Source organism: Falco punctatus (genome assembly GCF_963210335.1).
Source record: "Falco punctatus genome assembly, chromosome: Z".
Lineage (NCBI taxonomy): Eukaryota > Metazoa > Chordata > Aves > Falconiformes > Falconidae > Falco > Falco punctatus.
The window spans coordinates 26341645-26369144 of record NC_137586.1 but is presented as its reverse complement, the minus strand read 5'-3'; the positions used below and the strand labels follow the sequence as shown (position 1 = coordinate 26369144).

The 27500-nt window shown below is 40.5% G+C and overlaps 2 protein-coding genes across 3 annotated transcripts in view; both read right to left on the bottom strand.

Annotated features, from left to right (window-relative positions):
• OTP (orthopedia homeobox) overlaps positions 1-12749 on the bottom strand; it is a 55480-nt gene extending 42731 nt beyond the window's left edge. The window contains exon 1 of the mRNA XM_080373302.1: positions 1-12749. This exon is cut by the window's left edge and continues 8898 nt beyond it. The gene's annotated coding sequence lies outside the window, so the exon portion shown is untranslated.
• A 136-nt stretch (positions 12750-12885) lies between these two features.
• The window catches only part of TBCA (tubulin folding cofactor A), a 31515-nt gene continuing 16900 nt past the window's right edge, over positions 12886-27500 (bottom strand). For both annotated transcript variants that reach the window (XM_080373304.1, XM_080373305.1), the window contains exons 2-4: positions 24994-25099; positions 16212-16298; positions 12886-13125 (exon numbers count right to left, since the gene is read on the bottom strand). In XM_080373304.1, coding sequence (XP_080229430.1) covers positions 13045-13125; positions 16212-16298; positions 24994-25099 — 274 coding nt within the window. In that variant the 3' untranslated portion in view covers positions 12886-13044. The remainder of the gene's footprint in view (positions 13126-16211; positions 16299-24993; positions 25100-27500) is intronic.

Sequence of the window (27500 nt, the reverse complement as noted above, 5' to 3'; positions counted from 1 at the left end):
TGCATATGAAATACTAAAATAAAATAAAGGCCAGGGTATTTTTCTTTCTTTGCTTATGCTCTCAGTAACTTAAAGAGATGGAATCTGCGTTTTGTTCTCATTATCACCAAAAACATTTCACCTTTCAGCCCGATACCTGCAGTAGACGGTAAAGGTCAAGTTTCTTGATTAGGGAAAAGGTCTGTGTGACATTAGCAGCAAATGCGGGAAGGCTGCGCCTGGGGGAGTGGAGAGTCACAGGAACACCGGTGGTCTCTCGGTTGAAGGCTTGTCCTGTTCTTCTGCCATGGTGAGGTTAGGGTTTTTTGACTGCCTGACTCTGTGTTTTCAGTGTCTTTGTGTACGTAGAGCATTTTATAAAGCTACTTACATATATGTACATCCCAGAAGTGATGTTTGTCTCCCATTTTGGTACTTTGTGAAATGATGGAGATGTGCTGGGGCCAGCCAGACTCTAGTTCAGGATATTCTATTGGTAGTACTTACGGTTATGACCATAAACACATCAGCCCTAAGTTCTTAAGATTATAGTTTGGTTTTTTTTCTTCTAGGAAAAAACACTTTGGCTTTTGGGGTGATTGGTTCTGTTGAAAGAAATTGCAAACCATGTTTAGAGGAAAAAAAATACTGGGATTTTAGGGAAACTCTGCTACTGGCTGGAAAGAAGTAAATAAATGTTTTGTCAAAAAGCACTCTTTTCAGCTTTCTGTTTGGTTGATTTGTGTTCTGCTCTCTGCATAGACACAAACTCTTCTGCCTGCAGGCCTCCCTCCTCCCAATTAGTCTGGCCAGTGGGTGATATTTCAGTCACGGCTTACAATGTTTTAAATGACATTCTGCAAGAAGCAGCACCTCTTGCCTCCTAAAATTGTCATGAATGTGGGACAGTTTTCTCATGCTCCAGCTGCAGCAAGGAACCTTACAAATCTCATTGTAAATCTTGTGGATTTCTTCATGACATCTGAACCTAGCTGTCCCTTCTCAACCGAAAGCACAGGTTAACTACATTAGATATTTGATGTAAAAAAGGTGCTATGAGGTGGGGAGCTGAGGCTCACTACCCAGAATTTTGTATCCTCTGTTGCTAGGGAAGCTACAGAACTGAAAGCCTTTTTTTTTTTTTTTTTTTTTATTTATGCTTCATTTGAGAAGAAGGTATCAAAATTTGTAATGGTCAGAAAGTAATTTGTGTGTTGGGAGAAACAGCGTGTTTGGGGACTGGAGTACTGTACAGAAAATGTATTTTATTTAGCTGTAGAGTAGTGACCAGGCATATGAAAACATCAGAGCCTCCTTTGCCTCTCTTATTGAAAGAGCAGCATGTGCTCATGACTGCAGCTGGTCAGACTGCAGGTGCCTCATCTTAGTGACAAGCACTGGGGGAACTGTACTCATCTGATTAATAGAGGCTTCCAGTCAACACAGTGAAGCAATAACGTGTCACAAGTGTGGTAAGTGCCTGACTAGGTTTATCTACACCTGGCATAAATGAAGTCTGCTCTAGGTGGGTTACATTCAGCCCAGAATAGTAGCTATTACTTGGATGGGTAAACTTGCATGAAAGCACACCTGAGAGTCATGGCATGAAAGAGTTTAGCCTTGTAGCCACAGGAAATGCAGAACAGTAGTGGCATCTTGTAAGACTGGGTCGAAAGAGGCCTTGAGTCAGTGACTCCAGCAACTCCATCATGATTAGTGACCTTTTCATACTCGGATGGGCAGCGTGAGAGTGGTTTTCAACTGGAGGTACTGGGTTTTCTTTTTCAGCAGTGTAGGTAGGAGTCATGAGGATGGTGTTACAGTTAGTTTCCACTCTTAGAGGGTGAGGAACTGGAGAGGAAGTCACATGTTGGGGTGTCTGAACTGGAGAAGGAGCCAGAACACAATGTGGGGCTTTGTTGCTGGTAATCAGCAAATCGAGTCTCTATGTGCAATGTTGCCCTCTCTGAATTTTAATAAAGTTCTGCTTCCTTCCTAAGCCACATAATTGACAGTTAATGAAGCAGTGAGGGGCAGCAGGAGAGAGAGCCGAGCATAGGGGATGGTGACATGCTGGGGGAAGAAACCTCCTGCAAATGGCCTTCTTTAATTTGGATGGCTTCCAACTGTCACTGCTTTCTTCCCTGTGCTGCCTTCAGAGTATGCCTTCCTTCTGCTCTGCAGCAAGAGAGTTAGAGAGGCAGAGATAAAATAGCCTAATACAGTCAGGATAACTGTGTTCCGTTTTAAAGTTGATGTTTGAAAACAGTAGTGGGTTCCTTGGACTGCTTACTGAGATTCCGAGTGGGAACAAGAGCTCAAAGAAGGCAGGTCTGTATATAAGCATTGGTAAACTATTTTTAGCACAGGTTATATGGTTTTGGGCAGCTGTTGGTTTTTGGATGATAGGGTGTGATTCTCTTGTTGCTTGATATACATGTGAATTAATTCTGTGTATGTGTTCTAACTCTTGTGATCCAGAGTTAGTCTATCTGTCAATGGGCTACCCAGCTTTTACTCCTCTTCATTCTGCCCTCTCCACCTTGGCATTTCAATCAGATTTACCACGGTTGACTTCTGAGTTCTTGTGCAGAAGAGTTTAAAAAGCAGCTAGAGATTGAAAATACCTTTTCATGTGTTAATCTTGCAATATGTGTGATTTTTCTTCTGTAAGAGAATAATTGCTTCTGCTTGTTAACAGTATTAACTACCTATAATACAACATACTGCATACTTAAGATAATCCTAGCGTGATTAACTTATGTGCTTAAAACTGTCAAGAAGTTCTGAAGTTTGTGTGCTTGAGTGTGAACTTCTCAGTGATAAAGTACCTTTGTAGTTGTGTTGTTTGTTCACTTAACTTTCACCAGAGGACAGAAATACTAAGCTGAAATAATCCTGGTATCGCTACTGGGAGAAAAAAACTTGAAACACCTAGATTTGGGTTTTTTTAGGGGAAAAGTGAACTAAAGGTTGGAGACACTAATTGATTTGCTGAAGAACGACTAAACAAAACTGTGATGCTATTGGTAACCTGGCCCCAATAGTGGTCTGCTGCTCTGCCTACTAATCACTTTACAACAAAATACAGTTTGTCTGTGTCTGGATTATCAAGTATCTGGCCAGTGAGTTTTCCTTTTGCCTGTGAAGCTACAGAACATTCTTTATATTTTCTGTTTGAGCTTTGTGAAGGAGACATAACACTTCAAAGGAGATTGTCTGTTTCTGAAGGACCTCTACGTGAAGACTAGCACATCTCTTTGAAGTTAAGCCAGCTGTGAAGTGCTCTTGATCATAGGCAGCTGATGATGTTGCAATTTTTGAATAAAGTTTGATATTTGGAAGTCTAAATAGCAAGTACTGGTCTAGCTCCAGCTGAGTTTTTCATTAAAAATAAATAGGAGCCTTTCTGAAAGGTGATGTGTTTGGTACAGAATAGGGACTAGAATCTTCTGTTTATCCACAGGACATGCAGCCTTGGTAAAACTGTCTGTTCTTTCTTACTTGGACTCCTCATTTCTGTGATGTGTCTTGACATTCCTCTGGCAGTACTCCTTTTAACAATAAGAAGATAGTTTAATGATAGGAAGGTAATTTAGCTTTCATGTCAGCTCAGTTCTACGCTCCTTTGAAGGGGCTAGTATTTAGGACATGGGTTCTCCCCTTCACCCTCTGTTACCCATAAAAGAAATAGCTCTGCCTTGGAACCTTTCATAGTTTAGCAGTGTTACATTTGCCATATGATATTGGAGGATTATAATTGTCACCCATGCTCTCACAGCTGTCCTTAGTTCTTGGAAGACTGCATTTTTAATTTTTTTCCATAGTTTTGGTTGCATGTAGCTGTTGTTACAAAGGGCCTTAGGTTCAAAGCCAAGCGAGAACACTGGCTGTCCTCCTTCCAGGTTAATGTAGCCTCAGCTATGCCTATCTGTGGAAAGAAACTGACCTCCAGTAGTAGCCAGGTGATGTGGCCATCATTATTTCCTCCTGGCTGAGGCTCTTGGTTATGTTTTTTTTTAAAAAAAGTTTTTGCATGTCACATGAGTTCACATGATCATTCAGACCATAAACGTGCTTGGATTTTTTTTTTTTTCCTTTATTTGTACAGCCCCTAGCACAGTGAGGACCTAATCTAATGGCTTTTTAGATGCTGTCTCTGTAAAAGCTTGGTAATAGTCAGAAATGGACTAGGTTCATCATCTCACTTTATGTAGGCTGCTGAAGAGGGTGCAGGTAATGTTGATAGTTACTGATCTAAAATCAGTTTAACTAAGTAATCTGAGGTTTGTTAGCTTTGACGTGAAAACGGCTTCATTTTGATCACTCCAAAAGCTTTTTTTCCCTCCAATAGCTCCATCTACTGTGCCTGAGTGTAGATGTGGAATTTCAGTTATTTTCAGTGTGAGTTCCTATGAGTCCACATAAGTAAGAAATTTTCAGTTGACTCAATATTCCTCAAATCAGGGGGTAGCAGTCCAAAAATAGCAAAGGTAAACAAAATGAAAGTTGGTCCCTGGATCCTTTAAATACAAATCTGTTAAAGGATTCAATATAGGTAGTTTTATCTTTTTTTATATCACTGTTTAAAACTTGTTTCATGTATACCTTAATTTAAAGGAGCATAAAACTTAAGTTTACAGTTGTTTAATTTGCTCAACTAAAAGTAACATTTTAGGTTTTCTTTTTTTCACACTGTTTAGAAGGCAGCTTCTGCGCTGGTTAGAGTTCTTACTGCAATTTTTTTCCTGAGGCTGGCAAATAGTACTTGATACATTCATGGAGGTGAGGTCCATCAGTAAGTGTTGACCATGATAAAGCCTCTGAGGAAGAAAGTTTCTTAACTCACTGATTTCCCTGGCAGAACTTCCTAGTTCTTATCAAGGATTGCTGTTATACTTGTTTCTATACTTTTCCTTTGCGTATTGGCTACAGGCTTTTGTGTCCCCCAGCTTAGGAGAGTGAGAATATAGCTCCCTGCTGCCACCACAATGACACAATCGATTTTCCTGCATTTGGGGAAATGGCAGGAGTTGGCACATAAAAGGGTGAGGGTTGACCTTCACCCCAAGAAAAGTGCCCGGGGTGTTTCCCCTGGTTTCTTCTGGTGGCAGGATGACTGGGGCATGTAGTGGGTTGACCTTGGCTGGATGACAGGTGTCCACCAAGGTGCTTTATCACTCTCCTCTTCAGCAGAACAAGGAGGAGAGAAAATAAGATGGCAAAAAAAAATTGTTCGTCAAGATAAAGGCAGCTGAATAGAGCAATAGCAAAGGTCATACATGCAGAAGCAAAGGAAAACGAAAGACGTTATTCTCTTCTTCCCATCAGCAGTGGGTGTTTAGCCACTTCCCAGGAAGCAGGGCTTCAGTACGTGTAGCAGTTTCTCCAGAAGACAAATGCTGTAAATAACGAATGACCCCACCTCCTCATCCTTTCTCTTAGCTTTTATGTCTGAGCATATGTCATGTGGTATGGAGTATTCCACAGGTCACTTTGGGTCAGCTGTCCTGGCTATGTCTTCTCCCAAAATCTTGCTCACCCACAGCCTGCTGGTGAGATGCTGGCGAGGTTGGAGAGACAGCCTTGGTGCTGGGAGAGCGCTGCTCAGCAGCAGCCAGAACCCTGGTGTGTTATCACCACCTTTCTAGCCACCAATACAAAGCACAGCACTAGAAGGGTGGCTGTGGGGCTCAGCCAGACCCAGTACAGGGGAAAAGCCTTTGGTGTGGTCTGGTATCAGGAGCTGCTCTGGCTTTTTACAGATCCTGTGGTGTGCTGGGTGATAGCGTTTAAGCCTTCCTTTTCTGGATTCAGCATTGGTTCAGCTTGGTGGCTAGATGACATGGTGGTAGGTATTGTGTAAATGATCTGAGGGAATGAAATATAACGTATTAGTCCTTTCGTGGAGGTACTGATTTTTATGCAGAAATATGAACTTAACCTTCTGTGTTGAAAACTGAGAACAAATTATAAAATTGACATATCTGATCAATTGATTTTGAAAGGTACCATCTTCATTTGCAGATGGAGCCTTTTTTTTTTAATTAGTTTTAACCCACTCCCTTGGAAGTGTGTAGAAGCTGTAAAACAGCAGGAAGCCAAGTCACTAAAAGCATCCAGAGGAATTTCATTTTATTTTCATAAACTAATCTACCCACTCACATCTATCTGTGTAAACTAATTACTTTTTTAATTAGGTAGCCTTTTTGATTACTTATGGAGAGCTGTGGTGAAATTTGCCACTAATTATGCTGGGGCAGGAGGAGGCCTCTGGATTGTTAGGAAGGATGAGAAAATTTTATTTCCTTTTGTCGAAATGGGGAGCAAGTAGTAATTGATACATAAATAATGTGCTTATTTTACCAATTTCAACCTATTCGGCTTCTGTTAACCTTACTAATTGAGGCTTTTTCCATGGGTCATTTGGTTTCCTTCTATCTAATGTCACATCTACAGGAACTTCAGAACAGTAAGGAAACAAAGTGTTGTAGAGTCAAAGTTTTCCTTCTTCCTGTTAAAGGTAATATTTATGCTGAGTGGCTCTAGATTTGGGACTTTGGTGAGTCCCAGTGGTTTTTGCCCCAAAATACTGAATCTTAGGACATGCTAGCAAGTAATCTGCAAAGTTCAAGTGCTGTTTTTTTCCCACTGTGGTTGTATATGTATTTATACAACTGGGTGGAAGGTGGCAGTTTCACATCTCTTGTGCCATCTCTTCTCAAGCCCTAAGCCCATCATTTGGATTTATCGTGAGGCCTCTGTTACATTGTAATCTGGTCCTTTTGTTCTGGAGGACTGTGTTCAGCTTCTTTGAATCCACTGTGTGGTAGCGTGCAGTGCAAGGTCTGAAAGGTCTGGTATGGATCACTGAAATTCTCTCCTTTAGGAGGGCTCTGGGAGTTCACCTCTTCACTGTATTCAGAATAGTTCAGCTGTGTCACAAATCTTGCCTTTTACGTGAATGGGTGAGCTTAAAGGGATGAGTGCTGCCAAGGGAAGGATTGCTCCATCCATCTTTAGGTGCTTTCCCCTAAGTATGAGGCAGGATCAGTTGTCCCTGTGTCATGTGTCACAGCTGCCTGGGCAAGAGAAGACCTCTAGGAATGCATCTCTGACAGCTTCCCTGGACAGTCTGTTCCAGAGCTTCAGTTGTCTTAATTGTTTTCTGAGGAGGGAGGAACCCTTCCAACTTTTTTTTCTTACTGTAACTGAAGCTCATTGTGTCTTACTCTTTCTGCCAAGCAAAAGTTTCTTCCTTTCTTCCATAACCTTGTATATCCTTGAAGACTATTACTATTACCACCCTCAATATTCTCCAGGCTAAAATGTCTGGATTTGTTCCATCTTTCTTAAAAGACTGTTTTTTCAGTCTTTTTGGTAGTTTTCACTGTATTCTTCCGAATCTTTCCTGTTTGTTCATTTTTTTAATTATGGCTTCTAGCAGCGATAATGCTTCCAGATGAAGCCTCACCAATATGAAGGAGAGTGTTAAGGTCTAAGGGCTGTTGCTATGTTTTTTAAGCTAGGCTCATGTTCTGCAGAATTCACTAAAAACCCTACATCTTTCAGAAATGCTGCCTAGCTTTTACCTTTTCTTGCATTTGTACAGCAGATTTCTGCTGTCATGTAAAATTTGCTTTTTTCCTTATTTATGTTCTTAGTGAAATGCATTTTTCTAAAACTTTCTCCAATTTGTCAGAAACCCTTTGATTTCTAGTCTTGTCCTTCAAGATATTGAACAGCCTCGTATCACCCACATACTAAATATATACACTTCCTTTTTCACTTTTTTTGTCATACAGGTCAGTTGAATAGAACTACACCTTTTGGGGTGGTCAGACCATTCAATTTTAGTAGTAAATTCTGGTAACTACCCAGTCTAAAAGGCTGTGGAGCCACCTATCCTACTAATGTGGTAATTCTGAGGACCCCTATTAGGAACAAGTGGCAGGTACTGCCCAGTAGTTAAGCATTTTCCTTGATCTGAACCCCTCCGCTTACTTGAGTTAGACCATGGACTTGAATGTTTGGGTTTTTTTGACTCTCTTCACACACACTACCACCCCCAAGAGAATGTTTTGAATGTGGTGGCTGTGTATTTGGTGGGACAGGTCTCAGCCTGGGTTTTTAAAGTCAGTTCAGTCAGTCAGAGGAGTGTAGGAGACTCCATCTTAGAGCTCAAAGGTTTCACTAGAGGTGTGGGAGGTGGGCTGCCAAAACAGTATGTTATTCTGAGGAAATAGAGCAACTCTGTGTGTTTTGGAGGTTTGGGGGGTTTGGTTTGGTGTTTTGGGGTTTTTTTCTTGTTTAGTCCGTGCCCCCCCCCCCCCCCCCCTTCCTTTAACTGGCAGATCTGGATTCAAGCCTCTGCTTTAGGTTATGTGGAAGGGATTTGAAAACAGGTTTTCCAGATAGCAGAAAAAGCCTTTCTTTTCCTGTGCCTGATCTTCACATTTCTTGCTGGCTAGAAAACCTCTTGCTTAGTTTTCTGCCTTTTGTGAATGCCATTCTGAAGCCCCAGACTTTTCACTTGCCTGAAAGTCAAAATATGACAGAGCATGTCACAGGTGTTTGTAGCATGGAGTATATTTTCTTCTGCAGATCCATGAGCACTAGACATTTATGAAATGCTGGCCCTTGGATTCATTGGCACTGTGCTCAATGGTTCTGCACTCTGCAGTCAGTCCCCTTTTCCTACCTCAAGGTGTTTAGTAGGGCTTCCAAAAGGGATGTGCTGCACCTTTATCCTTATTGTGGATTTAACCCAAAATACCTGTGTGGTTAGTTCTTCCCTCATCTAAAAGGGTGTTGGAGACTGAAAATGTAACTTGTTGTCCTTTTTTGTAACTCATCATGTGGCTACAGGATAGGCTTATTTTGTTTGGTATCAAGTCTCGGACCTGGTACATACTCTGTCCCTCCTGAAACTGTGTTTCAGTGGATGTCTCCTTTTAACCTATGCTGTGTGATCTTGAAAGTCAACTAATTCAACTCATAAGCAAAATTCTGACTACAAAAAAAAAAAAAAAAAAGTAGTTGTCTCTTCCCTTTGATGTCAGTAAGCTATGGCCAGTAATGACCTGTCCATAGCGATGCTCCTTGTACAAGTGCTTTTGGACCAGACGGCTTTCCCCTGCTCCTCATACTTGTTAATTCATTCCAAAGTTATTTTTTTAGCATAAAACCTCAGTTGTCTTATTTCTGTTGTTGGTTGGTCTCTAGTATAATGTGGCTGATTAACTGATTTCCGTGTTTCAAGGAAGTGGTACCTCTTGGCTAATAGACAAAAGGGTAAAAGGATGCAATGCCAGCTGTTCCCTCTGCTTGTGTTCTGGAGGAAATAACTGATATGTAGACATTGGACTCTTAAGCAGAAGTTTGGGGTTGCAAACCTGAGAGAGAGAGGGAGAGATATGCAGCTTAGTTACTGCAACTACCAGGAGAACAGGGGTGAGGAATGGATTTGTAGCTTAATGGTGTGCTTCCTATAGTTTGTGCTGAAGCATGGATGTTTCCTGGATGCCTCTTAAGTATTCAACTACAACCTGTGGTCTTCAGAAGAAAATTAAGTTCTTTTCCTGGATCTTGCTCCCAGAACATAAAACACCATAAAACAACCCAAAAGATGGTGCTAATAAATTGTTAGGTTTGCTTTTCTTGCAGGCAATTTTGAGGAACATTGAGCCATGTTGTATTAGAGGCCTGTGAGAAATACTGTTTTAGAATCATGGTAACTTTCATGAATGTAAGAAACTGACCTTCAAAGAATCTTTGGGAAATTATTGCTGGGTAAGAAAATATTTTGTATTAATTAAAACATTTTTAGTACTGTAACAAGAGCAACTGGCCTGTAAATTAGCCAGCTATAAGAAATCACTGCAGTGTTGTGGAAGTTTTCCCAGGTGAAGGAAGGAATTAAATTAGAGGACAGCTTCTGACACTACTTTCAGTTTGGATTATACAGTATAACCGAGGACTGAAGAAATACTGGTTTCCAGGTGAAGGTACCAAGTTTGTTCTGTAGTTGTATTTCAGATGCAGTACATCATCTGAATCAAAGGGCAAGAATCTTAACTGTACAAGGATAAACTTAAAAGCAGGTGGTACCTAGCAAACACATCATCAGAGCAATGGGCACAGAACTTGTAACAACTTCCAAATTGTTATTGTCTACCCTTTTCTTCTTAAATCACCTCTTTTGTTTCTTCAGTCAGGGCATAAATGGATTCCTGTTCTGCTGTGACTTCTCAGTAAAACAAATGCTTTGTTTAAGTGGCAAAAAATTGAGAAACTTACTAAACATATTCTGCCAGAAAGAGAGGTACAATTTAAAGGATAGTACTTCTGTCCAGGGTGTAAAAAATGCATTCATGGTAAGAATGCAGCATGAAAACTGAGTGATAACATGCATCATCACATAAAAAGTTAAATACAGCTTGTCTCTCTTAGGTAGACTTTTAAAGGCATCAGTAAAGCTAGTGACAAGGTTCAAAGAGTACAGAGGTCAAAAGTGTTGCCCACAGATTTTTCTTTTCTTTTGGGTCGTCTCTTGTATCTGCTAATGCAGACTATGTATCTCCAAAAAAAGTAGATAACTTTAAAATTAGCAATAACATGGTATTACTTCATGTGCCACCGCCTTTTAAGTTTGGGATGTGAGAGGGTATCAAAATACTAGTGCTTATGCTTAATTTTCTGGATTTTACATTGCTATGGCACTTGGATTCAGTCTAAATGATAAATGTTTTGTCAGCAAAAAGAATCTCCTTTACGAATAATGTGCATCTGGCCAATGAGAGCACTGCTAGAGTGCCATAAAAAAAAAACCAACCAAAAGACAACACACAAAACTCCCAAAAAACCAAAATAAACCCTCCTCCCATAATGTATCACTGGATTAACTGTTCGACTAGCATGCATAATGCATTATCTGCATGGCTTTGCCAATCCATCCCTCAGGGGCTAGCCCTGTTATTGTTGCCTTGTCACAACTTTTGGTATAGTTTTTACAAGTATCATGCTGCTGTGCTCTCAGATGTTAGACCCTTCTGGAGGCATCTGGAGATGTACTTTCAGGTATGAACATACCTTGCTTGATTCTCACCAGTGAGGCTGACTATTTGTTATACAACAGAACATGCTCAGTCTTTTGGAGAACTTAGCGGAAAGAGTATCATCTTGGCTCATGATGCAATTGGAGGGAGCTAGAAAACAGTAGCAGACAAATGTAAGAAACCACTCTACCCTAGAAACTACTGCACAGAAAACCTCTTCCATGGAGTCTGGTTGATATGGTAGCTGCTCAGTCCCATGTGCCTTGAAATGACAACTTAAACCATATCACAATGCTGCCTTCCTTCAGCCACTACAGATCATGCCTCTAGCTTTCATGCTGACCTGCACTTCTTGTGGTACTCGGCAACTGCACATCATTTTTCTGTGGGTTCATTTTCCAGAATTGTGTATTCTTTCTTCTGAAGAAGAGTAAGTTTTATTTTAAATTCTGCTTTACCCAGCAGACTCACCTCCCCACATCTCCTTTTCAGCTCAGCATTTATTCACCATACTCCACTCAATGGCCACAAAGCACAGAGTTACTGTTACACTGAGTGCCACTGGTCAGCTAAGACATGTGATCCACTTTGTCTGCTCCAGCTACCTTTCCTGGTGAAGGTCCATAGATGCAGCTGGCTGAAATGAGTATTCCAAGACAGATTTCTCCTCAATAGCAGTTCGTTTGTGCTGTGAACTGGGCACTTTCTGTTTAGCAGTTATGTACCTAGGGTATCATGCTGGTAAGAAGGTATGCAAACCATATGCAAAACTCAGGGAACCATAGTACTGTCACAGGTTTCACCTCTTAGCACTGTCTAGTACTCCTCTGGGGTCACTTCAAAACTAGGTCACTCTGTAGTCAATCAGAAATCTGGTGGTGTTGATCATCTGTCAAAGCAGTGCTTACGAGTGATGGAGAAGTATACCTGCTACTCTGTGTGCTTAAGGTACACAAATACAGGTACTGAAACTGCAGTTTACTCAGGCAAATTAACAAAAAAATTTATTAAGAGTATTAAATACAGCACCACACAAAAAGTACCTGTGCTTTGTGTTGCCTTTAAGGAACATGCCAGAGCACTTTCAAACTAGAAAAACTACTGTAAAAAGCTTCCTTGTTCATCAGCAGAGCTTACTGTTTGCTGTGTAGAGAAGGTATTCTGGAAGAACCACAGCTTTTGTACGTAACATTTTAATGGCCTTCCAGGCAGATTAAGCATCATTCCCTTTATCCATTAGTTCTCTTTCATATTCTGGGGTTTGAGCTTTGTTCAAAAAAACCCTCACACAGACCAAGGTGCTTTCAGGAGAAGCATTCAGTCCAGAACTCTTGCTGGCAGATCCAACTGACAACATACCAGCCAGCTGCTAAATTCTGTTTCTTGAAAAAGTAACAGAACTTTGGTCATGTAATTGTGTGAATTGGGCTCTACAAATCAACTGCAGGCGAACTGAGAAAGATTTGGAATCAACTCTTAATTCTGTCTTGGGCTCAGAGATAAACAGGGAGTACATACTTGATAAAATCACAGATAAACTGCACATAGAAAAAAAGATGGGTGACTTTGAAGGGTCATTTAGTCCATCTTCTCTTTCACTACAGATTGTTCTGCTATAATGGCTTGAAATTATTTCATATATAAAGTGCTTCTAAAGCCCATGGCAGGGGGGTTGGAACTAGATGAATCTTTAAGGTCTTTAGGGTTTCTTAGAGTGAATTGTTCAGACTAAGTTCTGTATATTAGATATTACATTATTACACTTCCATTAAATTTGGCTTATTTTTCCTTTTTGTAATCCAGGTAAACTGGAAATGTTTCTATTTTACCTGAATATGGAACACACAGATGTTTCACAAGATTCTTTATTTGATGCATCTAGGATTTAAGAGAAAGGCTGGTTTACATAAAGGAAACCTTAGCAAGTCAACGATAGTAACACAGCCATAGTCAAATGAAAGTGTGGAATGGACCCCGTGCTAATGAGTATAAAGACAGTACTGAAAAACTAGGCTTCCAGCTTCACCGACTCCAGTAAGGAACGTGCTTCTTTGTACTCTTCAGCTTCTTCCAATTCCTTTTCATTTTCCTAGAATAAAAACCAAAATTTTTGAGTACTTGAAAATAATTGACATGGGATTAAATTTAAAAAGGTAACTGAAAAATAACTGGTAACAACAGATGAGGGGAATGCTAAGGTACTCAACAAAATTTTTGCCTCAGTCTTCACTGACAATCTCTCTTCTCACACCTCTCGAGTAGATGGACCTCAAGACAGGGACTGGGGGAGCAAAGTCCCTCTCACTGTAAGAGATCGAGTTTGTGACCACCTGAGGAACCTATATATATGTAACTCTATGGGACCCGACAAGATGCATCCCAGAGTCCTGAGGGAATTGGCTGATATAGTTGACAAGCCGTTCTCCATGATATTTGAAAAGTCACGGCAGTCAGGAGGTCTCCAGTAACTGGAAGAAGGGAAACATTGCACCCATTTCTATAGAAGGTAGAAAGGAGGACGCTAGGAACTACCAACCTGTCAGCCTTACCTCTGTGCCTGGGAAGATCATGGAACAGATCCTCCCAGAAGCTCTGCTGAGGCACATGGAGGACAGGGAGGTGATTCTCAAGACAGCCAGCATGGCTTCACCGATGGCAAGTCTTGCCTGACTAACCTAGTGGCCTTCTGTGATGGAGTGACTGTATCAGTGGATAAGGGAAGAGCTATGGATGTCATCTATCTGCACTTCTGTTAAGGCCTCTGACAGGGTCCCCCACAACATCCTTCTCTCTAAATTGGAGACAGATTGATTTGATGGATGGACTGTTCAGTGGATAATGAATTGGCCAGATGGTCACATCCAGGAAGTAGTGGTGAATGGCTCAATGTCTGGATGGAGATCAGTGACAACTGGTGTCCCTCAGGGGGTCCATACTGCAACCAGTGCTTTTTTGTATCTTCATCAATGACAGAATACAGTGGGAATGAGTGCACCCTCAGCAGGTTTGCAGATGACATCAAGCTGAGTGGTGAGGCTGACACACCAGAGATGAGATGCCATCCAGAGGGACCTGGACAAGCTTGAGAAGTGGGCCCATGTGAATCTCAGGAGGCTCAACAAGGCCTGGTACAAGGTCTTGCCCCCGGGTTGGTTGTATCCCCCAGTATCAATACAGGCTGGGGGATGAAGGGATTAAGAACAGCCCTGAGGAGAAGGACCTGGGGGTGTTGGTGGATGAAAAGCTGGACGTGAGCCAGCAATGTGTGCTCACAGCCCAGAAAGTCAAGTGTATCTTGAGCTGCATCAGAAGAAGCGTGGCCAGCAGGTTGAGGGAGGTGATTCTGCCCCTCTACTCTGCTCTGGTGAGACCCCACCTGGAGCACTGCATCCAGCTCTGGAGCCTGTGGTACAAGCAAGACGTGGACCTGTTGGAGGGGTCCAGAGGAGGGCCACAAAAATGATGGGAGGGGTGGAACACCTCTGCTGTGAGGAAAGGCTGAGAGAGTTGGGGTTGTTCAGTCTGGAGAAGAGGCAGCCCCAGAGAGACCTTACTGCAGTACTCAAAAGGGGCCTATAAGGAAGATGGGGACAGACTTTTTAGTAGACCCTGCTGTAACAGGACAAGGGGTAACAGTTTTAAACTAAAAGAGGGTAGATTCAGACTAGATGCAAGGAAGAAATATTTTTACGATGGGGGTGGTGGGGCACTGGAAGAGGTTGCCCAGAGAGGTGGCAGATGCCCCATCCCTGGAAACATTCAAGGTCAGGTTGGATGGGGCTCTGAGCAACGTGAATTTGAAGATGTCCCTGCTCACTGCAGGGAGGTTGGACTAGATGAAATTTAAAGGTCCCTTCCAACCCCAACTATTGTATGAAACAAGAGATATATAATTACTGAAAACACTGCTTCTACATGACTCAAAGCACAGATAATTCTTTTGTCCTACTTCAGGTCCAAGATGATGGCTGTCATGTGTGAGTAGATTTCATCTATGCATACCTTTATTTTATTGTTAAATATTTAAAACCAAGGACAGCATAACTGGAACCAATAACAACAGATGTCAGGAACAAGAGCACTGTTAGGAAAAAGCTTAAGCAGATTGACAATTGAAAAAAACCATACTACTATACAGTTCATTTTAATAAAAGCATTGCAGATTAGCTCAGCACAGAAAGAAACTCTTGAAGACTTCCAAATTCTTAACAATAGTAACTCCCCCCATTCCTTGTTTTAAGTTTGTACAGCACACTGCATGGATCAATAGCACCACTTCTGCATGCCAATGAAATCTAGATCAGGCAACTGTTAAGTAACGAGCTGAATGACAAAAGGACCCTAAATCCTGCCCAGTACTGCGCATTTATTTTGAAAAACTGTGAAGGCATAGTACCTGAGGGTAAGACACCTTGACTTCTCTTTTGAGAAGGGATTTGCATTTTAGCCATCGAATGTGTCTGGGAGTTGATTTAGGGTATGTATTTTTAGCCACACAATACCATTTACATGTGTAGCTGAATTCTTGATGAGAAGGCAGCTTTTAAAATAAGCATGATGATCTCCAAACTTGGTATTGTTTCAATGAATCTACTTGTGTAAGATCCTACTTATTACTGCAGGTAATGTATAAAATATGGTAAAAAATGTGGCACTAGTACTCGTCTCACTAATACAACATAAAGCAGTAATCAGCAAGGACTCAGCTGTCTTTTTTTCTTGTCCATAGCATAATAAAAATAATAAGCAAAGTATTTTTACTATTTCAGTTCACTACAAGTGCATTATATACATCTAGACTACCTAGAAAACTATCTAAAGCAGATGAACTAATTTTTCTGATCATGTAACTAGCACAGGAATTCAGAGTCCATTCTAGCAGTTCAGTATTTAAGTGTATGTTGAGTGTACACTCCCTTAAAGACAGCTTCTTTAGAATACAGACATATTCTAATACACACAACTTTCATACACTGAAGACCAAGTCTGCAAAAACAATTATCTAAAATGAAATATTGGTATGTTACAGAATATGAGTCTTGGGACCTCTAAAAAGTAGTTCTTCAGTGCAGTTCTCGTATGCTGCAACTGCACTGCAGACAAGCATGTTTATCCAAGTTCATCAAGGAAGAGCAGCAGCATTTCTTGATCAGTGGATTCTGGTGCTATACTTACTAGTAGCTGAGTAAGGTCTGCATGTGCGACTTCTAATCTGCGCTGGCAGTCTGGAATCATCATTCGTGACTCTTGTAAGATTTCAATCTGTGAAAATCAGAAGCCAATGAAATAAGAATATATTCCAGGTAGGAACTTTACTTTTTAACGTAAGTCTTTGCTCTGCTGAATCAGTAGTCCAGTCATCATCTAGGAACTTCAGAACAGTTGTATCCATTTCTGAATAGGCTTTTTTATTAGAAGACACTCACTTAGCATAATTGCTTAAAACTCTGTTAATTTACAGGACACTTCCATTTACTTTGTGCTTGATTAAATACAAAGTATTAAGTGCGAAAGAGTATTTAGAATAATTTTTCCCTTAGGAAAAAACTACTGCCTGGTAAGCTTTCCATACAGCATTTGTTAAAAAGGCTATTTAAAACAAACTTTCTCCTGCTGTCACAAAGCAGCTTCATCCAAAATGGGATCAGCTGGTTATATAAATATCTCCTGCATCTTTTGGGTAATAAAGAAAAACAGCGTTCAGATAATACCACATAGAGATAATTACTGCATGAAAAAAGTTATTGAGTTATTGATCACATTGTGTGCACACTGCAGGAGGCTCTGACTGAAAGACAAAGGTAAAGAAAAATGAAAAGCAAAGACCAGCAGGCTCATATTTTTGATGCTTATCATGCATAAAAAGTTATTACTTATCTTTGTGCTTCATTTTAGGAGAAAGATTATTCTCACCATGCACTTTGAACAAAATTACTAAACTGGCACCCCACTGAATCTGAACATCCTGCCTCCTCCTAAAGAAAACAACTCTAGATTTAAACAAGGGAACGTGTGTTTCATGAAACATTTCTGGATCCAAAATCCAGCCACTGAGAAGAAAAGGTGTGCAGAATTGTTCCATAATGTTAAATCTATTTAGAAATGAAAATGTTAGGTATTTAAATATGAAATCTCTTCTGGATTCACAATAACCTAGCACAGGTGGTGTTCCCTTTAAATGGCTTACTTCATTCTGTCATTCCTATGTTATATTCTCCATTCAGTATTAATGCTGTTGTACTGAAAGGTCATTGTAAAAGTGAAGATAAGCTATAGCTAAGAATGTACTTATGCATACAGGAAGGCCTTTTGTAGTAGTTACCACCATGTTTTTAAGTGTCATGTATTTAAGTTCTTAGTTCAAGTAATTTTTGAGATAAAGGGTTTAAAAACTTCATTTCTAATTTTCTTTCAGAGAACCTAGCACATAACCTGTCTAATGAAGCAAAGATGGCTGAAAAATGTTTTTTAAAAAATTATGCATCTCCAAGGTCTAGTCGTCGGTGTTACCACTTTTCTTTCAAGCATTCAGTGTTGGACCGTATTAAAAATAAGACTAGGAACTCTGCATACTACACTTTGAGCAGTGAATAAATAAAGGTTTGTAACTTCCATAGAATTAAGTGTGCCATAAACTGCATGAGATGATGCCCTCTGCTTTATGTAGTAAAAATTTGTTCTATAAAGAATACCTACAGAGTGAGAATATCCAATGATGACTTCCTTGGGCCAGCACTGCAAAACAGTTCTGTATTGTAAAGCTGGCAGATGATAGGAAAAGTAGTAACTTAATTGATATATGCCATTCAATAAGCAATCTGGGAAGGCATACTAATCTAGAATCTGTAAGATGTAGTCCTGGCTGCTCTAAGAAAAGAATAAAACTACTCTGTGCCAAACAGAATTTGACTGTGATCCAAGATGTACCTGACTTTTATTTACATTTGCCCATAGTTACACAATATAAAACAAAAACCAGAAGGATGATAAATCCTGGAATTAACTATATTCAGTAGGCACAAACAGTTGGAAGTCTGGAACAGGAATTCTCTGGAACCAATATTGTTAGTTGATTACCAAACTACCTGTGCAAACTTTGATAACTTACGCATTTTTTTCAAGTAATGCTGATAATCCCAAATAGACAATTTACTGTTATAAATGTATATAATAAAGTCAAAAGCTGACATAATTAGGTAACCTTTAGGACTGGAATTTTTAAAGTGTTTGCTCTCCAAATTCTATCCAAATTCCACCAGACTTTCACATGGAACACTAAGGAGTTTAAATTATAAGCAGGTTGCAGACGAAGTTATTACATGAAACTGATCTAACTCTGCAAAGAACCATAAATATCTGCAAAGTTTCTGTGACTTACAATGCCAAATAGAAGTAATAAAAAACTGGGAGTAACTGAGTACATCTAAATACAGCGTTAAAGAGAAAAGCAATAAAGCACAAAAACATGTACAGGGAGAAGCAAATTGAATTTGTTGTCAGTAAGTGCACATAGGACCAAAAGAACTACTGTGGCTACAGTGAAGGCAACGTCTCCTTTAAGTGTGCTGAAAAAGCCAGTTAAACAAATCTCTTGAACCACCACATTTCTAGTCAGTTGTCTTTCAGGATTTAAGATATTTGTACTAAGGAAGCAGGTGTCTGCCATTTTTCAAAAGAAAGCAGTTTCCTCAGATGTGATGGGAGCTCTGTAACTGTTGGGATGTATACAGCCTATTTACCAAATGCAATGTGGATTTTTTGTAAATTGGATCAGATGTCAAAGAATTGGTATGCATAATGCACTATCAGTAGCCTTCAATCTGTTTTCCAGAAATTCCAGATTGCAGTGACAGGTAAAAGCAGAACAGATGTAAACACACATCCACCTACCAGTTCCTTAAATGGAAGGGCACCATAGCTAAAATCAGACAATTCACACATTCAAAATAAGCACAAAGGCCAAACATGACTCTATGAGGAAAACAGCTGAGAAGGTAATGCCCAAGCCATTTTCTACTTTTTTGATCACCTAAGCACTTACACCGAAACAGATTTTCAGTAATTTAACAATATAAATAAATACAACTGCATATGAGTGTTGATACCAAGTATTCTGCAATAGGAAGCAATTTTGCTCTGCCTGATGCATGTTACATAACAGGGACAACAGTTTTATCAGCTTCAAAAGTTTTATCAGCTGGCCCAGTCAGCACGGGGTTTATGAAAGGCAGGTCCCGCTTGACAAACCTTATCTTCAACAACATGACCCACCCAGTGGATGAGGCAAAGGCTGTGGATGTTGTCTGCCTGGACATTAGTAAAGCCTTTGACACCAGCTCCCACAGCATTCTCCTGGGGAAACTGGCTGCTCGTGGCCTGGACTGGCACACTCTTTGCTGCATAAAAAGCTGGCTGGATGGCCGGGCCCAAAGACTGGTGGTGTTACATCCAGCTGGCAGCTGGTTACAGGTGGTGTTCCCCAGGGCTCAGTACTGGGGCCAGCTCTGTTCAGTATCTTTATCGGTGCTCTGGACGAGGGGATCGAGTGCACCCTCAGTAAGTTTGCAGATGACACCAAGCTGGGCAGCAGCGCTGATCTGCGGCAGGGCAGGAGGCTCTGCAGAGGGGTCTGGACATGCCAGACCGATGGGCCGAGGCCAGCTGGATGAGGTTCAAGAAGGCTCCGTGCCGGGTCCTGCAGCTGGGTCACACCAGCCCCACACAGCGCTACAGGCTGGGGCAGAGCGGCTGGAAAGGGCCTGGTGGGAAAGGGCCTGGGGGTGCTGGTCGGCAGCCGGCTGGGCATGAGCCAGCAGGGTGCCCAGGTGGCCAAGGAGGCCAGCAGCACCCTGGCTGGTGTCAGAAGCAGTGTGGCCAGCAGGGCAAGGGAAGGGACTGTCCCCCTGCACTGGGCACCGGTGAGGCTGCACCTCGAACCCTGTGTTCAGGTTTGGGCCCCTCACTGCAGGAGGGACGTAGAGGGGCTGCAGCGTGTCCAGGGAAGGGCAAGGGGCTGGGGAAGGGTCTGGAGCACAAGGCTTGTGAGGAGCAGCTGAGGGAACTGGGGTTTAGCCTGGAGAAGGCTCAGGGGGGACCTTATTGCTCTCTCCAGCTGCCTGAAAGGAGGCATACGCAGGTGGGGGTGGGTCTCTTCTCCCAGGTAATAAGCAACAGGACAAGACGAAAAGGCCTCAAGTTGCGCCAGGGGAGGTTTAGATTGGATAGTAGGAAAAATTTCTTTACTGGAAGGGTGGTCAAGCACTAGAAGTGGCTGCCCAGGGGGGTGGTGTAATCACCATCCCTGGAGGTGTTTAAAAAATGCATAGATGTGGTACTTTGGGACATGGTTTAGTGACGGACTTGTCAGTCCTGGGTTAATGGTTGGACTTGATGATCTTAGAGGTCTTTTCCAACCTAAATTATTCTATGATTATATGAAAAAGATGGAAGCAGTTTTTGTTCTTTTTTTTTTCCCCAGCTGACCCACACCTAACCAGGAGATTTAGAGATATGCAAATAATTTGAAAACAAAGTTCCATATTCATTTTATAAAGACAATCTAATAAAGTACTGGGTCCCAGGGCACAGTGACAATATTGTTTTCTATGACAGAAGTGGTGTTCAAAACACAGGAGATAGGCTAAAATACATGATAAATGTCAATGAGTGATATGTACCAATTAAATACATGCACATGAATACATATGCATGCTTTTAAATACTGCCTTATAATCACTTGCCCTTTTGACTGCTGCACAGATAATCATAACAGTATGGATCTACTTGAAGATGGTATGGAGGAAAAGAAAAACATGCAAATAAATCAGTTTGCTAGGAAAAGTGCTACAGGTTTGCATTCCTTTTCATCAGAAAGTTTGTAAAACACTTGTAATTCATTGGTGAATTACAACCATTATCTGATGGAAAAGACAGAGACCCAGAAGATAAAAGGCTATCTCCAAGTATTGTGAACACCAATGGTACCAAAATTAATAATCCTACTAAGAAAGAGACTGTAGCACAAAAGTAGTCATGCTACACTTACACTTAATACCACACAGTATTACTTCTCACCTCTCTGGTAACCAGGGAATATAAAGGCATAATGTGCTGGGCCAGGTGGCACAAGGACATAGGCAGTAGGACAGCACAGGTGATGCAGGAGAAAGCTGGGCATAGGGAAGGCAGGAACTGAGAGGATAAATGGCATTAAGGTGAATATACAGGGGAAAAAAAAATCCAAACACAAAAACTAGCAAACCAAGTGTTACTAGTTCTACTTCCTTTGAAGCAGCTTGCTCTGTTTTCACATAGGAAGCCCAAAAGAAGCTTGAGCTATCCACCAATACAGGATAGAAAAGCACGCTGCAGTCTGCTGTAGGTGGGTTGTCAAACATGGATCAAAACACTTCCAAAATACCAGAAAGAAAAGCCTGCTGTAAAGAACTGGAGAGCACTGTATTCTATAGTGCTTGAGCATTTGAAGAACTGAAATGGCCATGTATCAGCCATAAATCACCGACCATTTGTAGCAAGAAAGCTGGAGGAGAAAATGTTCTAGATCGAATGCCTCAGTATTTCAAATGAGCTTTCTTTGCAGCTCTCAAGTGAGGGCTAATCTGTAGAGGGATGAAGGTGGGTTAATTAACATTGATAACATACAGCTGTGGGCTGGCTTCAGGGCTGAGGGGGTTGGCTGATGGAGATAAGGGGCACTGTGGCTGTTTCTGTTAAGTGGCTGGGCAGCCAGTGAAGAGGGAGCAGCCAAGGAAGAGAGAAGGCGTGCTCTGGGTGAGGAGAAGGCAGCAGAGGGACTGGCATGAAGAGTGTTGGTATGAGATGGTAAAACCTTGTTGCAGCTTGATAGTTTGGATAGTGCTACAACACTAATCCTGTTTCCTCTAAAGCAGATCATTTTAGGAGATAAACGGGAGAAAGGTTCCTTTGGTCTTTTTGGAAAACAGTTTGTCATTGGCTGTTTTCCACTAATATACAACTTACAGGTTTTCGTCATTGTCAGTGGCAGGGGGTGGAAGGAGAACACCACGTGACTTGAAGTTAAAAAATGGAGATGCTTTCAGAGGACAGAAGCAAAATTCAACATTCTCCTCTGAAAAAGTTCTTCATTAAATACACTGTATCATAGATTACAGATATTGGTCATTTAAAATTAATTAAGAGGACAGTAATGGAATTATCCATTATAGAAAATTGTCATTTAAACAGCAGGCACACATTTCCTTCTGGCAACTCAAAGTTCTACCTAAACAGATCCATGTTGATGCAAGTATAAAACTCACCCTGTGAACAGGTGAGAGGTGGTAACCATCCGAATGAGGAGGTTTCTTTGGGAGTGGCATAAAGAAAACACTAACAAAAGATGTGCTTTCCCAACAAGAATGGCTCAACCTTGTTAGAATAGCCAAATTTTCTCTCTCCTCCCCTCCACTTTTTGTGGCAGAGGTTAAACTTAGGTGAGAGGCTGAGAGGGTTGGGGTTTTCTTCTGTTGTTGGGTTCTTTTGATTATTAAGACAATATGCAGATCGTGACTCCCATGCTTAATGTAATGCATGCTTTGCTAAAAGGTACCAGACTGGTTAGGAGATGTTTTAGAATAAGCTTGAAGGTTCAGGACAAATCTTCCATCTGTTTTGTGGAAGTGAAATACCTGGGGAAATATTTGTACTAAAATTGCAAGCAGAACAGACATGAGAGGTTCCCTAGATAAAGAGAAGGCAGAAAAGTGAAATTAAGATTATTTTGCTCCCTCTAGAACACAGGGAAAGTGAGCCCAGCTGAAGAAGGGATGAATCATGTCCCATTGTGGTGGCAGGTCTTTACTACCATAAGAATGTTGCCCGTACTTACACCTACCTAGATAAAAAGGGTAACAGCTTTTAGAAAACAGAACAGAAAAATTAAGATCACCGTAATGATTTTTTGTCATTTGGTCTCTTTCAGAAAGCATACTAGGCAATAAAACCAAAGTTTGAAAACGTTTTTCATACCAGTTGTATGTTAGGAATATTATTCTGTACTTAATACAGGGAATTCCAATTTGCTAGCTTTTAAGGAAGCAAACTGTGCTTGTTAAGGATACTGTCCCAATACATAAAGGGGAAGCATTAGACTCTTTATCAGCAGTTCTACTGCCTCTTTACCTAAGCAACTAGAGCTAGAGTTCATATTATTACGCAAAGATCATCTGTTCCTAGGAAAAAAAAATTATGCAAATAATCAGACTGAAGTGAAACTGTATGTTTCACTTCAATCTTACCGTATTTGAGTGGTGAGAAGAACGAAACTTTGTTTGAACTAGTCAAGTGGGCATCAGAAACAGCTAAAAATTTAAAAAGCCAGCTGAACTAACCTGACTATTTCTTTGAGGCTAAATAGACATAAAAAATGAAAAAGTTAACGGAAGTTACAATGTTCCTTTCAGCAAGAACTCTTTCAGTAACAAGATTACCAGCAAGTTCTTATGTTCCACAATAACAGTCCAAACCAATATATATCGTTTCCAGATTTCTTTTGATCTGTTTCAGGAGATGCTCTACATTTCACTCAAGGAAGGAAGAAAAATACCGCTGTTTTCACTAATGCTTGTAAAAAACTGTATTAGCAAGATGTACTTTATACTCTGTGGCATGCAGATATTCTATGTTAAGTCCATTGGATTTTTAATTCATCTGGAAATGACATTACTCAAGAAGTAATTTGGTAGTGTAGGATAACCTTTTAAAAAATGAATATTTATCATTTATCAGTAAAAGTGCTGACAGTTAACAAAAACGTCAGAATATATCTACAATCCCACTGACAGAAAACAAGGAGTAGGTTTTTCCTACGCTCACAGATCTCAAGATAAAAGCATTAGCTGGGAAAGGGTGTTTATGTATGAGAAACATCAACAACTACAGAAATACAGAAAACTACTGGTTCTTAGCATTAGTCTCCGCTCATTAGTGATTACAGTGTAAAAAGTTTCCATTACAGATCAATTATGAAGTTTTCTGTAAAGTCTCCATATATTGGGAATCATTACACAACTGTGTAGAATCTAAGGCTTCATTACAAAAAAAATCCACAAAGCAGTACAACTGCACTACTTGCTGCTATCAGTCAGGGTTCTTCATGACCCCTACAGAAACTACATGCAGAATTTACACACGGTGGAATACACTGTGTCTTTTAATATTTTTTCCTAGCTTCTACAAAGCTGGTAAGTTTTGTATGTGATAGTTCAGTTTTTAATAAGATTCTTTTCAATTTAGTATTTTTATTGAAGTACTTATTAACACTTTTTCCTGCAAGCCTTACAGGTTAAGAAAGTGTGATTGAGGTATTTTTTTTCTTTCATAGCCTTTTTTTTTCGACTACTAGTCTTCACTTATGTTTTTTTCTGCCAATTGAATTGTTTTAAACTTTTATTTGTATTTCTTTGCCATGGCATAACAAAAGCAAGGCAGGACAGACACATGAACTGAAATCTGAACTTACTAAAAAAGATTTTACCAAAGGGATACTAGTATACTCAAAGAGTTGAATTGTTTCATCTTCCTATTAACTATCAAGCATTCTCACTTCACTGCAACATTTGCATGTACCAGCAAGCACTTAGTTTACCTAACAGCATCTAGACCATGTATTTTCAGATTCTTGGTATTTCTGACAAAGAGAGTTCATGATGGCCTCATACACACTGTCAGTGAGTGACAGCCATCCTGACACCAAGTGCTAAGTAATCCATATACACTCTCCTCAAATTTAACAGTTCTGGAGTAGAGGAAGTTTCTATAAATGCTTATTATGACTTTTATAAATGATAATATTTTAGTTGAGTATTCATATAGCAGGAGCCTGGAAAAAGGTACAGGAGATTCTTGTATTTTAGGATGACTATGATTACATAAAAGCAAAAAAGGATTTTATAAAACAAATTTTATGATCGTTCACCTGTTTCTTAATTCCATAATCATCACAGGCTTCAGCTTTCATTTTTTCAATCTTTTCTTCTTGCTGTTTTGCTTCTTTTTCGTACATAATTCTTTCCTTTGCCAATCTGCAATTAAACCAAATGTTTGTGTTAATCTGGTTCCATTACAGTAAAAAGTTACATTGATAACTCCCCCTCCCAAGCTGCACCCCTATGAGATAATACAGTTTTATTTTAAAAAAAGCCTCTTTACCACTGCAAAAACTGCATCTACGAAAAGCCGGATTTAGCTATAACATATAATAATTCTTAGAAGAATAATTTAAATGTAAAATATTTTTAAAGGCTTTGCATGGTCTTATCCAATAGAATATCCTAAAAAGCGTATGTTGGTGCATCATTTCAAATACATAACAGAAACAGATAAGCTGCCTTGTAGATCTGGATGACGGCTAATAAAGACAGTAGTACCAAGAAGAAAGCTACCTATCTCAAAAAAGTCCTCACACCACAGGTACCCAAAGCAAAAAATATTAAATGTCTGCAAAGACAACACTGTTTATCATTGGCTTTTAGATCAGCATTTGTCAGACTTTCTCAATGTCATCTAAGTTTTCATAGTTTTACAAGTGACCTATATTGGCTCTTACAGTCACATGGTCTTTCCTCTTTCCTATTCACTGCTGAATAACACCACTACACCTGCAGGAATGATAAGACATCCTTCTTAACTTTTTTCAAAGTCACTGCTAACACATGTAAAAGAAACAGCAATTCCAGGTTCACAAACTGTGATCTCAGAACATTTTCTTCCTGATCAAAACACTTCATGCCATTAAATGCATTATTTCCCTTAACAGTTTTTATATAAAATAATGAAAAATAAAATTCCCTAATTACACAGTAGCCTTATAATCTTGTGCTCCTTTGATTTTTTTCTCCTTTACCTTGATGACAGTCTGGGGGTTATAGACAGAAATAACAGTTACAGCCACGTACTATATGGCCTATCTTTCAAAGGGAAAACAATCCATCTTTTAATCGTAACAATGGACCCATAAGTAGAAGCAGAATGTTTTTGCTAATAAGCTGTGCTGATTTTGGCAGGAATAGAGTTAAATTTCTTCACAGTAGCTGGGATGGGGCTATGTTTTGGATTTCTGCTGAAAACAGTATGGATAACACAGGGATGTTTTTGTTATTGCTGAGCAGGGCTTACACAGAGTCAAGGCTTGGCTTTTCTGCTTCTCCCACCATGCCACCAGTGAGCGGGCCAGGGGTGCACAAGAAGCTGGGAGGGGGCACAGCTGGGACAGCTGACCCCAACCAGCCACAGGGATGTGCCGTAACATAGAATGTCACACTCAGCATATAAAGCTGCAGGAAGAAGAAGGGGGCTGACATTTGCAGTGATGGCGCTTGTCTTCCCAAGTAACCATTACACATGTTGGGAGCCCTGCTGTCCTGGGGATGGCTGAACACCTCCCTGCCGGTGGGAAGTGGTGAGTGGATTTCTGTGTGGGTGGCTTTTGCTTTACCTATTAAACTGCCTTTACCTCAACCCAGGAGTTTTCTCACTTCTACTCTTCCGATTCTCTCCCCCACCCACCGCAGGGGGGAGTGAGAAAGCGGCTGTGGGGGGCTTATTGCCAGCTGGAGTTAAACCACAACACAAGCACAGTATCAAGAGTAACGCACATAATTTTGAAGGTCAAAAAGGAATAATTAAGGTAGTCTGGTCTGATACCCTCCAGTAATTTTTACATTGCAGTCACATCACCAAGAACTGTATTTGTTGTTACTGCAATTTTGCTGTTGCATCTCCCACATTGTTACTTATGTTCATTAGGTATACACTGGATTAAGTAATGCCAAACCTGAACCAAACATTCTTCAGGATCCAGAGAATAAGGAAGTAATTTCTGACCAGCTAATTCAGGACCAAAACAAATATTGAGATGCTGCTGCAGAGAGTATGCCAAAGAAAATCCTTCCCCAAACAAGAATAAGCAACAGATTAACCTATATAAAATGATTAAGGAGAATTTAACAGCCAAAAGACCACAATCGGATCCAAGAAGCAAAGAATATATTATACAAACTTAAAGTGAATAAATAAAGGTCTAGCAGAGAGCTTCACGGTCATGTTAGTGCATCAGAGCAAATTAACTCCTGATTTGTCACAGTTAAGCGCCCTACTACAAGTGCTAGGATGGACAGGAAGGCAATGGGGTGACAAGGACCTTTTGTGAACTGAAGCTGCCACAAAAGCAGCACTGTAGTAGCATCTTGAGAAAAATTTCCAAGAGAATATGCTGATATTGCAACAGCAGGAACTCCATCTGCTTTTGTTTAGAGTTTATATCACCCATTTTTTTGCTAAAATAGCCCTAAGCTGTGGCTCCACAACAGTTAAGCTGGGCTGTGGCAGCCCAGTTTCAACCTGGGAGACTCACATTATCAGAGAGGCCTTCAACTTTGTCAGGAAGCTTTAACAGCATGCAGAGCATATACTGTAGGTATTGAC